The 16,454-nt window shown below is 56.2% G+C and overlaps 1 protein-coding gene across 1 annotated transcript; it reads right to left on the bottom strand.

Moving 5' to 3' along the window:
- Positions 1-5,344: 5,344 nt before the first annotated feature.
- ALX3 (ALX homeobox 3) lies at positions 5,345-15,903 on the bottom strand. The gene is made up of 4 exons (XM_011969964.1): positions 15,547-15,903; positions 9,944-10,260; positions 6,818-6,946; positions 5,345-6,424 (listed from the first exon to the last, which is right to left on the bottom strand). Exons 1-4 carry the CDS (start codon positions 15,821-15,823, stop codon positions 6,116-6,118), a joined length of 1,032 nt encoding a protein of 343 aa, XP_011825354.1. The 5' UTR covers positions 15,824-15,903; the 3' UTR covers positions 5,345-6,115.
- Between the last annotated feature and the right edge of the window lie 551 nt (positions 15,904-16,454).

Raw genomic sequence — 16,454 nt, 5'->3', positions numbered from 1 at the left:
CATTCCCGTTGGCTTGTCTACGGGAAATATGGCCTCTACATGTCTCCTCCAGGTCTAGAAAGTGTTTTTTTTCTGCTAGCATTGCTGGTCACTGCTTGTCTTGCCAAGCTGCCTGCCTTTCCCATCCTGGGGGAAGAGAAGAGGGAGTTGGCATTTATCCAGTGTAAATTAACCCCACAGTAATCTGGGATTACTCTCACCCAACTCCAGGGCACTATCAAGGTTACTTTACTGAGACATTGTCCTGCACCCCTGGGTTTGCTGTAATTTCAGTAGGAGCCCCAGGTTTCTCTGGATCACATCACTGAGCTGGCCTCAGCCAAACCAGTGTCAGTGCTAGAGAGGGAGGGGCTAGGTCAAAGCAAGGGGGTCAGCTGCTCTAGGTCCTCCCTGGGGCAGGTGGTTGGGACTGAGCGGAAACTTCAGTACTCAGAGCGTAGGAAGCAGACTATCAGGAGTCAGGTTCATGGTGGGAAACAATGTTGCCAGGAGCCCCCTGTGGCTGAGAAAAAAGCAAGGAAAATCTTTGAAGTGGGTGTCAGTGGACACCTGGCACCTACACTCTGGCCTCCAGACCCCTGGTTGCGTCTGCCTGAGAAGATATTACCGTTTTGATGCTGGTAAAAGGAGTGTTCCCTTTTTAGAATTCCTGGAAGCTCTTATTTTACCTGTAGGCAGTTGTTTTATAGGTTCTTAAGTCTTGAAGGGGTCTTGACTTGTAAAGGAAACATGTTCTGGGGAGAATCTTCCCTTCGTTGGGTCTTGTGTTCAGTGCCTGCCTGACCTGGGACCTGCTGAGCCTCAGACAGGCCTTTTGATGTGCCAGCATGGTTAGGGACAGCAGGGGTGGAAGGCAGCAGTGTACTCCTGGTGGTCACACAGTCTGTGAGATGGGAAGTCGCATCTGTGACTGATGGGCCCTTTGCCCCAAAGTAACTTGTACAGGACAAGGGAATTGACACAGTTTATGTGTGGATGATGGATTTTCTGCTATTTCTTGCCAGGACTGGTAGGAAATATGTATCTTGAGATTTCAATTAGGGAGAGATGGATTTTTCACATTGGTACTGTCCCATGAAGCCTGAGTCACTGAACCTGCATGGTCAAGGCCTGTCTCTCCTCTGACCTGCAAAACAGAATGCAGGACTATCAAAACTGCAAGGGCCGTGAAGCCTGGGCAGGTGAATCCCTTCAGCTGTAGGCCCAGGAGCCAGCCCCGGGAGAGGAAGGGGCTTCTCACAGCCACAGAGCATGTTAGTGGCAGGTTGGCCATTTGAACTCAGGACTTTGTACAGAAATGTCTTTTGGAGCCACCCAGTTTTTGTGGCTTTTTAAATCTCATCTGGGTCATGAAGTGGGCAGAGTACATGAAGACCCTTTGTAAATGATTGAATTACATAAAATATTGTTTATTGCTAAGCAGACTCAGGGTCCACTCTTCAATCCACTGAGAGAGAGACTACCCTGAGGCAGTATCACTGTAAGGATAGGAACTGTCCCTTATTAATCATAAGAGTTACCACTTATGGGTTGCCAAGTAGGTACCAGGCACAATATTAGATGCTTCTCAAAGCCTTATTTTCTACAAAGCCAGTAAATACTGAGTACTTACTATATGCCAGCCAGCATTCTAACCACTTGATGTATAATATCTTACATATTCCTTATAATATCTTGAAAGATACATGCCATTTTAATCCCTATTTTGCACAGGAGAAAACTGTGGCACAGAAAGGATAAAGAACTTGCCCAAAGTCATATAAAGGCAAGAGCCAGGATTCAAATCCAGGCCTCTGTCAGCACATGCATTTTTTTCACTTCCTCACACCCTTTGCTATTAGTCATTGTCATACCCCAGCACTTACCACCAGTACTTACCACCAGTGCATTCATTTGCTCATTTATTCACCACAGCCAATACTTCTATTTGCTCTAGCATCATCCCTGGCATGAAAGATTCATGGTAAATGTCCATTGCTTTAGGTCCTAACTGGACCACCCAAGCTTAGCCTTGGGCTAGCCTCTGGTGTTCCCTGAATGTGCCCTCCTCAGGGTAACTTGGCTGTTGCTGCTGTCTTTTTTTCTTTTCAGTCTGAGCCTAAATTTCTTTCTCTTCTGGGTCCCAGAGGACTCTTGTGTTGGCTGCCCTATCCAGACCTGTTAGGCTCATTTCCCAAAGCTGGCTTCTTGTCTGTCCTGGATGAGCTGACTTCTCAGAGGAGAATAGCTGTTACATTCATTCGGCACTTAGCACAGTCAGCCTCAGGAGCACCCTTTGGAAGTGAGACAGCCCTGACTTTCAGTTCGGGCTCTGACATTTATTCACTGAGAGACCTTGAGCTAGTCAAGTTCCAAGTCTCAGCTGGCTCATCTGTAAAAATTGGTTTAATAATAGCCCTATTGCATGGACTGAGTAAGATCATGGAAATGAACCTACAGGTCTGGCTGACAAGGGATGACAATAAATGGTAGCAGTTCTTAGTCTTGGCAATGGCCCCTCCAACTCTAATGTTCTATGAATTTGCACCCATTTCCTGTGTCCCTAGAAGACAGAAATCCCCTTCAAGGACCAGAACCATGTCTTAGGCCTCCTTAAAGCCCCTGGACCTAGCTCGCTGCTCTGAATCCAGAGGCGTCTCAGAAGAGTCAGCTTCTCATCCAGCAACCTGCCATCACACCTTGAAGGCCTGTTGGGGCCAGGCCCTGTGGTTGATGCCCTGGATATCCAGGTGACTAGGATACCACACTCTCTCACTTCTCTCGAGCTCACAGTTGATGGAGACACAGTCATAAGAGCAAGTAAAAGCAATAGCATGATAGGTAACAGACGTCTGAAGGGCTTACCTCAGGTCCCACTGGTCCCAGCCTCTTACTATTGGAGGAGAGATTGCTGGAGGAGCCGGCAGTCGCTGAGTGGGAAGGAAGGGGGCTCCAGCATCAGTATCAAGGGCTCTGATGGCTAACACTTGATGCTCACCACCTTCCAGGTGAAAATGGCTGGGATGAGCCTGAGGAGGAGACTGGGGCAGGGGCAAGGTATGTCTTTCCTCTGCTGGATAAAGGAAATGTTAGGGTCTTCCCAGTTCCTGGCCATGCCAGACTCTTCCTGTCTGGAGCTGCAGAGGGTCTGCACTTTGGGATTGTAATTCAGGTTGAAGTGTAAATGGGAGAGGTGGGGAAGGAGGATTGAATGCCTCGTAGGAGAAGCATTTCCAGCTGCTGACTGAGGTGGGCAGACTGGACTGATGGGCCCCCTGGCTGTGGCCCTCTAGTCCTGACCTGGTGTCCGTGTTCCTGCCAGGACCAAGATTTAGGGCTCTGGCATCTTCTCTGGGGGAGACAAGAGCCTCAGCAAAAGGAGCTGGGATTTCAGGAGGGGCCATTTCCCCTTTCCCTTCCCAGAAGGAGTGGCCAGAGCACAGGTTTGGCCTTAAGGAACCACTGGCCTGGGCGGAGGTCTGAGGTTACCTCTGGAGTGAGGCTGGGGACAGGGGTATCTGGAGATGGGGGCTGTGTCTTAGGGGTGTGTGGGAGGAGGAGGGACACAGCTAATGAGAAGCAGGTGGAAGGGCTGCATGCCCCAGCCAGGGGACAGGCTGGCTGGGATGGCCCAGTCAGTAGGAGGACCTGTCACCTCACAGACAATCCCACGGAACAGGCTCCGGGATGCCCATTCATATTCATTATGTGTGAAGTGGGCGGTTGTAAAGTTAGCTTTCTCTTCATTTAGCTGTCACTGGACAGAAAAATATGAGCTGTGGGCAGATGCCCCTGGATGAGAGCCAGTAGCCAGTCTCTGGCCTCCCTGTACCCTCCCCTAGGAGCCCCCCATCCCACCATGGGTCCCCTCCTGGCCTCTGCCAGCCTCTGCCAGCTTCTCCCACTCTTGCTTCATTGACCTCTGGCTCACCTTTATTTTTTCTCCTGTCTCCCACTTTTGGTTTCTTTGTTTGGGTTTATCACAGATCCTTTCCTCTTCCCTCCTTTCATCTTTCTAAGCCCTCTTGAGACAGAAAAAATGATATTTTTCCACAACCATCGCTCTATCTGTGGCACCCAGCACATTGCCAGGCTGAGTTGGTACTCAAAATGTTTGTAGAACAAACTACTCTTTCTACATCTGACTTTGTGGGGAAGAAGGTCCAAAACTTTGCTGATCACTCCTTGGATGAAGAAACTTCTCATACAGCGGTGTGAGCCCTGAAGTCAGAATGGTGGGCTTGAGCCTCAATTTCATTACTGCCTGGCCAGGTGAAAGATTCTGTTCATCAGTGGCAGCCAGGGATGTCTCTCCTTCCTACCCTGACTCTCCTCTTTCTGCTGGATCCCCTCCCGGATACAGGGCTCACACCTGTGGACCTCAGAGCCAGCGTCAGGACCGAGAGGAAAGAAATCACCAAAAGTCAGACCCTTGTATAGAGGGAAGGGGAAGGAAGGGAGGGAAGACAGACTCCTCTGGGGATATATGCGACTGTCTTGGCTGGGAAATCTGATCTGGTGGGGGACTCACCCCCTCCTCTGGAATCAGCTCAGCCCTGATGTGTCTTTGTGGGCTTGGGTTTCTCTGTGCCTGAAAGATGAGGCGTGGGGTAGGGGTGGCTGGGTTGCTGGCAGAGGCTGAATTCTGAGCAATGTGGTTGTGTTTACTGGGAGGGTGGGAGGGCCAGACCTTTTTCCTGCCTTCCAGGCTTCGGAGATAAGGCAGAAAGTGGGGATGAAGGATAGAATGGGTAATACTCTGAAACTACAAGAAAGAGTTCTGGCTTTTGTCTCTGCGCCACAGCTCAGACATGTTCCTGGGGCATCTGGAAGGAAGCCACCCCACTCCCACCACCCTGGGGTCCCAGCCCATGGGGAGCACAGAACCTCAGTGGGCACCCCTTTCTTCCATTCTACCTCCCGTCCGTTGTCAGTTTAGCCACAAAGTTATTTCAGCTTTTTTGCTACCCTTCCCACCCTCAGTTTTCCCTGCCACATGCACCCAGTCCTAGAACTGAGCTTTTCTCCCTGCCTCCCAGCACAGCCAAAGCCACAGAGACCCTAGGCAGGTGACAGGGCCCGGCCTGGCATGCATCGGCCTTGAGGGCTCTGCTGCAGGACCACCTTCCCCTTCCTTGCTGGCCCCTCAGGGGTCCTGGCCCAGCCTGCATCCTGGACACAGACCAGCCCCAAAGCAACCAGTGTCCAGCCCTGGGGATAGACAGTCACCTGGTATAAAAACCACCACCACCTTTATTAGAATGCTGGGCAGCATTTTTTTTTTTTTCTCTCTCTCTCTCTTTCCCTTTTCTTTCTTTCTTTCTTTTTTTAAAGCGTGTCTTTACAAAAATGGGGATCAGGATCTCAGTCTGTGGAAATCTATTTTATTCTGACCAACATCCAGTATCATTTCCATGCCATAGCTCTGGGCTGGTCCCATGGAAGAGATTCCAAATATGTGATGATTTCTGGTGGAATTTCTGCCCCCTTAGAGGGGAAGATGACTGCATGGCATGCTGGGAGTGCAGGCACAGGGCAGGAGTGAAGGTGGCTGGAGCTGAGGAGCCAGTGTGCCTTAGTCTATGCTGACCTTGGCGTTCACGCCCTCCTTAGTGTCAGATGCCAGCGCGCCCCCTGCTGGTGGGGAGGGGAAGCAGGGCTGACTCTACCCCGTCATGGGAGACTCCATTTTGGTTTCCATCTCATCATGAAGAGCTCCCCTAGTCCACTCTGCGTTCTCCTCCCATTTTCCTGGGTTCCCTGAACGATAAGCCAAGTAAGCTGTCTTAGCTGGAGAGATGACAACAGACTTGGACAAAGTCTGGAGGCAGCAGGGCAGTGTCTCCCTGCCTCCAGCCCAGAGTTCAGGTGAGGGGACTCAGTTGGTGGTAGGAAGAGTCCTGGCTGCTTTGAAGCCCCTTCTCCAAGGCAGCCCCACCTTATTCTAAGAGAAAAGACCCTGTAACGTGTTCCCTGCTCGGGGCTGACAGTGCCAGCTGTTCCCACAGGCCTCCAGAACCATCTGGGGCTTGGAGGCAGAGGTCCTTCCTCCCTGGTGTCCAGGCAGGGGTGGGCTGGGAGCGGCTGGGAATGGAAAAGGAGGTGGGCAGCTCATTCTGCAGCTCCATGCTACCGATCACGTGGTCCAGTTCAGAAGGCCAGGTGGCTCCTTGGGCTTTACCCTGAGTGAGACGAGGCTTGGAGACTTATAGTCGCCCTCTGAGGAGGGCTCAAAGCTGTGGCCCCCCAGGGTGGGGGGAAAGCCGTGGATGGAGTAGATGCCAGGGTGAGCCACAGAGGAGGCTGGCACCCCCATGAAGCCAGTCACACTCCCATGGGGGTGGGAATATGGAGACATGCATGGGGAGGGGATGCCCTCTGGAGACACAAGGCAGGGGCCCCCAGGGCTCCCGGATCCTGGACTGGCCCACAGGGAGTTCTGTAGCTGAAAAGAGAGGGAAAGAAGGCCCATGAGCCGGCAGCCTCAGGAGCTGACTTCCTTACCCAGGGGCTTTCTCTTTGTCCTTGGGGCCCCAGAAACTTTCCAGGAAACCTCCACTTGGCTCAGATCTACCCCCTCCCACCCCCAACACTGGCAGTGGCATCTCAGGAGGCTCCTGCCACTGTTCTCAAAATGAAATTTTCTTCTGTGATTCCTTTGTGTTCCGCATGCATCATTCAGGAGACAGGCAAGAGCCCCGGTTTGCAGAGGAAGAAGTGAAGTGGTATACCCACCGTCATACAGAACCCTGACGCTCTCCAGGTCTCTTCAGGCCAGAGCTCATATTCTTTTTGGTGACCCTGCCAGGCCCTGGCTCAGGTAGGGCTGGGGTCTTACCTGAGGGTGGCTGTCAGTGCGGGGCAGCACAGAGATGTCATAGGCAGCGGTGAAGGGGTTCCGCCCCTCCTGCATCTTCCCATAACGCTCGCGCTTCCGCCACTTGGCTCTGCGGTTCTGGAACCAGACCTGGGGGCAGTTTGGTGGGGGTGATAGGGCAGCCTTGAGGAGAGGAGCCTGCTAGGGATAGTTGATGGTTGTGTCCTCTTGTGGGATGGGGAGCAGGCTCCAGGATGGAGGATCTCAACTGTTAATCCACACTGTTATCCAGGCCAGGGAAGCCTGGGAGGAAGCCTGAGAGAGGCCCAAACCCAAAGCGGGTTAATTGGCCCCATGGGCCTTCAGCTACCACTCTCTAGGTCGAGTCACTCTGGTCCTCCAGCCTGGTGTCTAGTAAGCGTGTTGTGGGGGCGTCTGTGCGCCTCAGGGGCCCTAAGTACTTCCTGGGTATACTGTGCACATGTTTTGGGTTTCTAGTCTCCCTGCCTCATCTCCTTTTCCAAGCTACCCACCTCATAGCATCCAAGGAATCTTAGACATTTCTGTTCAGGTCATGGTCCTGTTTAAACCCTCAGTGATTCCCCGGAGACCTTGGTCCAGAGCATTGCTTCTTAATAAGGCCCCTGCCTCTCTGCACAGCCTCATGTCCTGCCAGGCAAACACATCAGATTCTTCCTGGTTGCCTCCCAAGCTCCCATCCAGCTCTTCCAAAACACACTGCTATCTTGCTCCTTCCATCTTTTGCTTAGGTTTTCTCTTCCTGGACTACTCATCCCCTCAACATATACATCCATGCTGGGCATCCTCCACAGGACTTCCAAAATACCCTGGACCTTTCTTTGTACTCACCCCATTCCATTACCATGATCTGTTTTGGAATCTGTTTCTCCCATTTATTTGTGAGCCCTTGGCAGATAGGGGTGGCACATCTGTGTGTTGTGCACATCTGTGTACATATCTATGATGAATTTGTTGTTTGGTATATGTGCTGTGACTGTTACATTTAAGTGTATTGGTATATATGTTTTATATTTCTATCATTTAATCAACATTCATGTGTCAGGCTCTAAGCTAAATTTAACAATGTCAAAATAAAACCAGCCAAACAAAAACAACCCCTGCTTTCCAGGGATATCTAGCTGGGAGTCACAACAGAAGCTGTGTGTGTGTGTGTGAGTAATCTGTCTACCCCAGCTGGGATGAGAAATCCCACCCCAGCCTCTCAGGCTCCCTGCCCCTGTGGTCATTCCTACACATGCAGGCAGGTAAGGCACCAACAGTGAAGGGGCTGTGCATACCCCATCCTCCTAGCTCCCAGGTTGCCAAGATAACAGAGCAGGCCTGCAGCAAGGTCAGCAAAAGGCCACCCCCACCTGCCCAGCTGCCTGGATTTCCTTTCTCTGCTCTCCCTCCCCTATGGGAGGATGAGGGAGCCTGGAGCCAGTGAATCTGGCTATTGGGACTTACTTTTCTGTCACCACCCATTCTCCCCTGGGGATCCCACTGTAGGCCTCCCCTGGGCTCTGGACCTGCCCTCTGCATTGTCTGGTGTGTAGTCTCATTCTTCGTTTCCATGGGGCAGGGTGTATGGGTGGGTTTCATGCTCCTGCCAGAGAAAACATTCCTACTCTAGGGTCTCCGTCCTTCAGGGAGCTTCTAGACTAGGGCTGAGGGCCTTGTGGCTACTCCTGCACCCTCTCAGGTTGAAAAGGCCTAGGTGAGGAGCAGAGGAAGTGCTCTCCACCTCCCACAAACACTTGCTTCGGGAAGAGGTGGTTAGACCACACCCCGGAGGCCTGCTGAGGTAACTCCATGGTCCATTCCCATGGCTTATATCATGTGGGGTTGCCTTGAATGCTGGGCCTTTTGCCCTGATGACCTCAGCCCCTGGGGGTCTTGGGGGACAGTCTTGGAAGTCTGTTTTGGCTGCCACCTGGGAGGAGCAGGGAGGCAGGAGGACTCAGCAGAGAAGGGGAAATAGCCCAAGTCTCTCTCATCTTGTTGGATGCAGCTGTAGGGCCTTCTCTGTTAGATGACAGCGCCTGGCCTCTTTACAGACTGGCCTGCCAGTCCCCATATCCTGCCAGGACTGTCTCCTGCCCTAGTGCCTTCACAAAGAGTATCTGGAAGGGCCCCATGCAGGGTAAGATAGCATGAGCTTTGTTCCTGCTAAGTCTCCTCCATGGTGGGAGAGAGACTCCTCCGCCTAAGAGGTCACCTCCTCACCTTTCCCCAGAACTCCAACCCACCCCTCCCAGTGCCTCCTGCTTGGCATCGGGAAGCCTGCTATGACTGAGCCGGTTCAATGCAAGCCAGTGAATGGCCATCTTCCTCTTGGGCCAGACTCTTATTGAAACTCCTTCCCCATCCCCAGCCTGCCTGCCACCTTCATGTGCTTTGACACTTCCAACATGCTTGGATGTGGGCTTCCCTTGCCTTCCTCCCTTCTCAGCATTTACCCACCCACAGGCTGGGCTCCCCTCATGTAAAACTGGCCACAGCCCCTCTGGGAAGCCCTGGTGCCTAGTCTCCATGGGGGAGTTTGTTAGGGTGGGGAAGGGCTCCCAGTCAGCCTTTCCCAGCCAGGGTCTGAACGCTGGCAGGGACCCAAAGTCGGTGGCTCCTGACGACTTTGAGAATCACTGACCCTGAGACCTCCCGACAGGAGGCTGAGACCTCCCATTCTAGGCAGCCACCTCAGGAGCAGCCCTGATGTGTATTCAGCACTTCACCGCTTCCAAAATGTGGCCATCCCTGTGATCCCCAAGGTAGTCCCTACGCAGCCAGTCCCATCATTCCCTTTTCCTGAACTGGGAAACAGACTGAGAGATTCATTAACATACCCCAAATCACCTCCAGTAAGTGGCAGAGTTAGGACTCCCACACAGGTGATGGCTCCCAGAGGCCATCGCCCTTACACCCAAGCATAAGCCTCAGTTTGGGCCAGAAGAGCCTGTGGCTGCAGCAGAGCTGGACGTGAGGGTGAGCCAGGAGGGGAAGGCTGAGGCAGGCCCCTGGGAAAGGTAGCTCTGGGAGGCACCAGTGCCCACCTCTCCCAGCCCTTCCAGGGTCTGGTCACTGTGTGGTAGAGGCAGCCAGAAAGCCCCATCCCCGCAGCGCCCTCACCTGTACCCGGGCCTCGGTCAGGTCTGTGCGCAAAGCCAGCTGCTCCCGGGCGTACACATCAGGATAGTGGGTTTTCTGGAAGACCTTCTCCAGCTCCTCCAGCTGGAATGTGCTGAAGGTCGTGCGGTTACGGCGCTTCTTGCTCTTGTTCTTGGCCAACTCCATGGAGTCAGGGAGTCCCGGGGAAAGAGGAAGACGCAGGCTGGCCAGGCAGGGGCCTGGGGAGCCTTGCAAGTTAGAGGGCCTGTCTCTGGGGCCCCCTCGGCAGTCCAGGGGCAGCTGGGGGAAGCTGGCAGCTTTGGAGGCCTTCTCCTCAGCTGCAATGGAGAACACAAAAAGGAGGATGGCAACTGAACCAGGGGCTTTTGTGGGTTGGAATGGAGGGAGGGGGAAGAACATTGACGCCTCAGTCTCCGCCTCCCCCTTCCTTTCCCTTCCCATCCTCCCAGGCGGCCACCCTCCATGGGAGCCTGGCATTTAGAGGCCTGCCTGCTGAGCCTCCAGCTGGGGAGGGGGCCCTGGGGAACTATGTGCTCTGTGGTCTGGGCGGATCTGCTGGGGCCAGAGTGGGGTTCATTTCGGGGAAGTGCTCTGTGGTAGTGCGTTCCATAGGGACAGGAGAGGACTGGCGCCGCAGCAGGACCACCACCCTGGGAAGGCCAAGCATGGGGGCAGAGGGCGGGGTGAGGATGGGATGGTTGACATCTCCCACTCCTGCCAGAAAGTGCTTCCTTGTTCCTAACTCTGCAGGCCTTGGTTCCCAGGCCCTTATGCCCACACCACTGCTCCCAGAGCCAGGCAGGCAGTGGACGTGGGTGCTCAGACCACTTTTGGCTGGTCTGGCTGAACTTTATTCTCTGAACCCCCGGTCTCAGGTCAATATCAAATTCCCCAGCTCTGGTGTAAGAAGGGCAAGATGGGACAAAGAAGCTTCCAGAGGGATTGCCTCTCTCCATTCCTCCTAAAATTGTGGTGTCTGGGCAAGGACTTAAGCTCCATCTATAGAGAAGCAGAGCTGAGATAGGCTGTGCTCAAAGAAGGAGAGTTGGGGACCAGTGTCACAACAGGGCACAGCCCCCTGTCCCCATCATTCCCATCATTGCCCACCCCCTCCTTCCTCAGGAGTTTCTGACTGCTCCCGCATTGCCTGTGTTTAACAGGCAGGGAAGGACTTGATTGCAGACTGGAACAGTTTCCAGCAGCCCCACTCTGACGTGCTAACCCTCACTCCAGAAACTTGGCGGAGCCTCACCATGGCGGATCCACCGACGAAGCATGGTGAAAAATAGGTCACCCTGATTGCCCACGCCCTCTCCCTCTGGCGAGGACCCCTAGCAGCGTCCCCATGAAATCCCTCCTCAACAGTCCACTGGGATGGCAGCTGAGACGCCACAAAGACGCCCCACTGACTCACACAGCCTCTTGCCTGGCTCTGGGCCCATCTCCAGTGGAGGCCTGGCCCTGAGGAGACCCAGCTAGCTGGCACAAGAGGCAGTTTCTTCCCAGGACTTGGTGTCGGGATCACAGCTGTGGTTGGGGGAGGATGGGACTGGAGGAATGGGCCTCTCAGGATCTGGGTCTGATGAGTCCCTGTCTGCACTGCGAAGGACAAATCAGGCAGGGTCCCCCTCAGCTGGAAGGTGGTCAGTTACTTTCCAGGACTACCCAGGCCATGAAATAAGCTCCAGTGTGTGTCCTGGAGGTCCTGGAGGACTGGGAGAGTCAGGCAGGGCTACCTAGCCTTAGACCATGCCCAGCCTGTACACAGGTAGCCCATCCTTCACAACTCAGGTGTTCCAGTCCCCTGACTTCCATTCTTCGGCCAGCACATTTCTGATTTAGGGGCAGTTCCATTTGATAGAAGCTTAGGAAGGAAGACTCACAGAAGTTGAACAAAATATTTGAAAATGATCAGGAAGACTAGGGACACTGGAATGGGAAATCTGCCCCCCATCCCCGCCACCGCCACCACCACCACACACAAACACACAGCAGGCCACGGAAATGTTCAGGCTGAGAAGGAAGAGTCTTGGTGTCTTGGGTTCGTAGGGAGGCTGTGCTGGACTCCAGGCAGAAAAGGGGTGAGGGTAGCTCAGGGCTGAGGGTCAGGGCTGGAGTTCAAGAGTACTGACATCCCAGCAGAGGCCCTCCAAAGCCCTGGGGCTTGCTCTTCTGCTCTTGGGTCTCAATAGGACCTGCCCAGAGGAAGTGACCAGATCTGGGGCCCTGGGACTTGTGTTCCTGACCTTGAGCCACCAAGCTGCCAGGGACAAGGGATGAAAGTGCAGTAGGACTTCTCAGAACAGCTTCCCCAAGGAAGAGGCCAAGCCTGCTGACCTTTACCCAACTCCCACGCCTTCCCAGTCTACAGCCCTCTCAGGGGACCACAGAACTGCTCTCTCCCTCATTGTCATTGCCCTGAAATCTCCTTCATCTACCTGGAGGACAAAAGAGGGAGGGTGGCATCCCCCCACTTTGGAAGAGAGGGACACTCCTCAGAGAATACAGAGCAGCCTCCCGAGGAGCAAGGCCCAGAAGAGGAAAGGGATAGAACTGGGATAAATGGAAGGCGGAAGCCAGGAAAGACAGGCCAGGAATAGCAGCCAGCAGCTTGAACCTAAGCTTGTAAAGGAGAGAGGGCTGCTCTGCTGAGGATGGGGCACATATGAGGTGTGTATGGGCTGTGCAGAGGAGTCACTGCACCTGATCCAGATACTGGGTGGTTAAGGTGGGGTACTACATGTTGGAGACAGCCTGAGACTGAGCGCTGGGGTGTCTTCTGCCTGCATACCCGCAGGACCACAGCAGCAGCTGTTGGGCGTGAAAGCCAGGAGCATTTTAACGTAGTAAAGGAGCTCTCTGTCCCTAGCCCAGCTCTCAGGCCTGCCGCACCCTGAGCACCCCTCACCCGGAGGAGTGCCAGAGCCCCTACCAGCAGCTGCTTCTAAGCCACTGTGCAGACAGGAAGCAGGGCCGCAGCAGGCCTGAGTGCTCCACTGTCCCCACGGAAGGCGTCCATTGAGGCAGCGGGACCAGTCTCAGCTTTCACATTTCGCCGCAGCCTTGTTCCACGCCACACTGTTTCCTCCGGCCACTGTGGGGTCGCTACGCGACCTGCAGAGCTCACTGAGGCCCAGGCTCCTGCAGCTCCCGCCGAAGACTCAAAGCCAGCGTGGACATAAAAGCCGGGGGCAGGACCCCGGTGAGGCCTCGGTTCCCTTCTTGGGGGTTCTCAGCCTTGGCCCAGAAGCCTCAGCCCGGGTCTAAGAACTTGGGACTCCCTCCTCGACGACGGCGGTCGGCCGGGTCATCCGGCTGAGGGCCTCAGCGGCAGCGGGCAAAACTCTAGTAGGAGTCGCTTGCCGAGGGCGTGTTTCGACGTCAGAGCCAAACTCCGGGACAGACTAGCCAAGCGCGGAGGGCGCGAGAGTGGCTGGCAGCGCCAGTACGCAGCCTGGGTTCAGAGCAGGGCTGGGCGTTCTCAGCAAAGGGCGGCCTGGGGCTGCGCGGGCGGCGGGTGGCGGGCGGGAGAGGGGCGAGGTGCGCCAGGCTCTGGGGCGCGCAACCGCCCAGCCTCGTGAAAGATCGCGCCGCAGATGGGACGCAGCTGCACGCTCACTCCTGTCTCTTATACACATCTAGATGTGTATAAGAGACAAGAGGTCCGCTCTGCCGCAGGGACGCTGGCCACCGGTCCAACACGGGCCGGAGCGCCACAGGCGAGCGGCCGCCAGGATCTCTACCAGGCTCTGCTCGCACCTGCCTGCCTACCTACCTTTCGTCTGGCCTGTCCTCCGCTCAACTGAAATCGTTAATTTTCTTATCCCCCTTGTTCTCATTTTGATATATTCCACGCTTTAAACATGCTCCGTTTTGTTTGGTCTGCTCCCTCCCTCTTTGTCCTTTTACCCTTCTCTAGTTATCCGTTTCGTTCGATCTTGCTCCTGCTTTTTTTCTTCGTTCGTTCCTCATTTATTCATTTCAGTTCATCCCAGCTCGCCCACTGCCATTTACCCTCTCGTTCCCGCCGCGCTCTCCGTTGTTTTGTTCAATTTCTCTTCCCCTTTTCTTGGTTGTTGTTCGCTTTCTTTGGTTTTCTTTCTCGGTATTTCGTTGTCAAGGACACCCTTGCCGTCGGATCCCAGGGTGCTGGGTTCCTCCCGGCCGCTCGTTCCCCACCAGCGCTCTCTGCAGTTCGCGCGGCACCGGTGTGGTACGGGAGCCCGAGCGGTCGGTGCCGGGTGCGGGGCGCCTAACAGGGACGCGGACCCGGTGGGGGTGGCTCCTGCCCGACACGGAGCGCTGAGCCAGGCCGGGTACCTGTCCCTGGCGGTGCTCACCGCGCTGCGCGGCCGCTGCAGTCTGGCTGGGATCAGAGGAGCCAGGCCAACTGCTTCTCATTAAGTCCCAACTGTGGTTTTTATCAGGAGAGCCTCTTTCAAAGGGCACAGACACGAAACTCCGCGGACTCCTTCATTTCCTCCGTTGACCCCCACACACCTCCCCGCCCTCCCCGACACATTCCCACCGCCCCGGCTGGGCGAAAGCTGGAGATGCCCGGCCACTCCGTGGAGGCCCGCGAGGCGCCAGCCGGGCGGCGGCAGGGGGTTGAGGCGGATCTTGGAGGATCCAGCTCTGGGCCTAGGCTGCGGGATATGGCAGCGCAGATAAGGTAGGTGCGGTTTGGGCGTCGAGACGCCTTACAGGTCACAGGGTGCGGCGGACGGTGGCAGAGCTGCCCATCAGCCTGCCAGGCCCCTGCCTTCAGGCGCATTCTCGGGTGCCGGCGCAGTTCGGCCGGCCTTAGCACAGGGCACCGGCCCGGGAGCCCGCGGCGCCTGGGGGTTAGGTTGCCCAGAGCTGCTCCTGACTGCCCAGCGGTGATGATCCAGTGCAGGGAAGCCAAGACTGCCAGAAGGGCGGCTATCATCGTGCATAACGGCAGGGAGGCCAGCTTAGTATGAGAAATAAGAATAGTTATTCCGTCTTGAGGACAGCCCTGGCATTGCACGACCAGTCGCGGCCAAACTGTGCCAGTCTGCCGCACAGGCAGCACCCTTCCTGGGAAGAATAGGCCCGGGGAGGAGAGGCGGGCCAAGGCCAGGCCGCAGTCCCCAGCCTACCCCGATTTGGCCACTCTAGGTCGAGGCCCAGCCTCAGGGCCCTCAAAGGGCGCCAGACACAAAAGCCGCGCTTCTTCGTCAGGTCTCAGTGTGGCTCCACAGCCCTCGGCCCGGTCTGGGCTTCGGGGTAGGTGGCAGTTCCAGTCCAACTTCGGCAAAGCATGCTCTCTCCTTCACAGGTCCGGCTGCTTTCGGGCCCCGACTGGACCCCGGGCCGTCGCCACTGCACCTTCCCTCGACCTCCCGCCTCCCATTCCCGCCGCCGAGGAACGGTGGTTCAGCCTCCCGCCCCGCCCTGGCCTTTGCCTGACCCGGGCCAGCGCCAACTCGGCTTCCGTGGGAGCCGTGGCGAAAGGCGAGAGAGGCAAAAAGTTGAGAAATAGGCGAGCGGGAGAGATAAGCAGGAAGGCCCGGGTGGGCCCGGGTAAGGAAGAAGGAGAGAGGGTCGGGCTGCGCGCTACGCCCCTCGCCGCGCGTTACCTTCCGCGGAGCCCTCGTAGAAGTGGCCGCCGTTGAGCGCCGGGCCGAGCCCAAGGTCCTGCAGGTACTTGGCGGGCGGCTTGGCCGGCTCTGGGAGGTAGGGCTCCAGGGTCCCGCAGGCCGGAAAGCGGGTCAGCCGCGGGCCGCGGGGCGGCGCGGGGTGCAGGTGAGGCGCAGCGGCTGGGGTTCCCTGCGGGCCCGGAGGCTCGTCCCCCGAGGCCACATAGGGGCCGGGTGCAGGCCCCACGCGGAAAGGCGCGCAGTGCTCGGGGTCCATGCCGGCTCAGGGCACACAGGCCTCCGGGGCTCGCGTTGCCCGCGCGGCCTGTGAGCGCCCGCCAAGGGGGAGGGACCTGGGCGCGGGGGCGCGGAGCCCCCGGGAGCGGCGCGCGCCGCGGGGGGCGGGGGGCAGGCGAGGGGGCCGCGCCTCTGACTTAATGCTGGAACCATCCACGTCACGTGTGGCCCGGTGCGGGTTAACCCCTCGGAGCCCGGGAACCCCCTCCCCCCATTCACCCAGAGCCCAGTCCCAGGCAGCTCTGGAGAGGATGAAGCAGCCTCCTCTCTAAGGCGGAATCCCTTTGTCTACCCATCCAGGTGAGTCTTTTGCTCAGAGCACACCCGTGGTCCTGATATCCAGCCTAGAGGCTCTTGCCCCTAGAGGGGTGAGGCCGTGTGGGCATCCCCCCCAAACACTTTTAGGCCTGGACTCCGGACATCAGCCTGGAATGAGAGCCTGGGCAGGCAGGCAGGCAGGCCTTAGGCTGCAATTTTACCTAGGTCTCCACTGGGAGCTGGACAAAATGTTGCCTCAGCAAAAAAACACCTCCCTTAGAGATCTCTTGTTTCTCACAGTGAAAGGAGCTATTGGGAGTGTTGTGTGGAAGCAGATCTCAGCTGGGAATGGG

Source organism: Mandrillus leucophaeus, unplaced genomic scaffold, assembly GCF_000951045.1.
Source record: "Mandrillus leucophaeus isolate KB7577 unplaced genomic scaffold, Mleu.le_1.0 Scaffold921, whole genome shotgun sequence".
Lineage (NCBI taxonomy): Eukaryota > Metazoa > Chordata > Mammalia > Primates > Cercopithecidae > Mandrillus > Mandrillus leucophaeus.
This window is presented reverse-complemented; position numbering and strand designations above follow the sequence as displayed.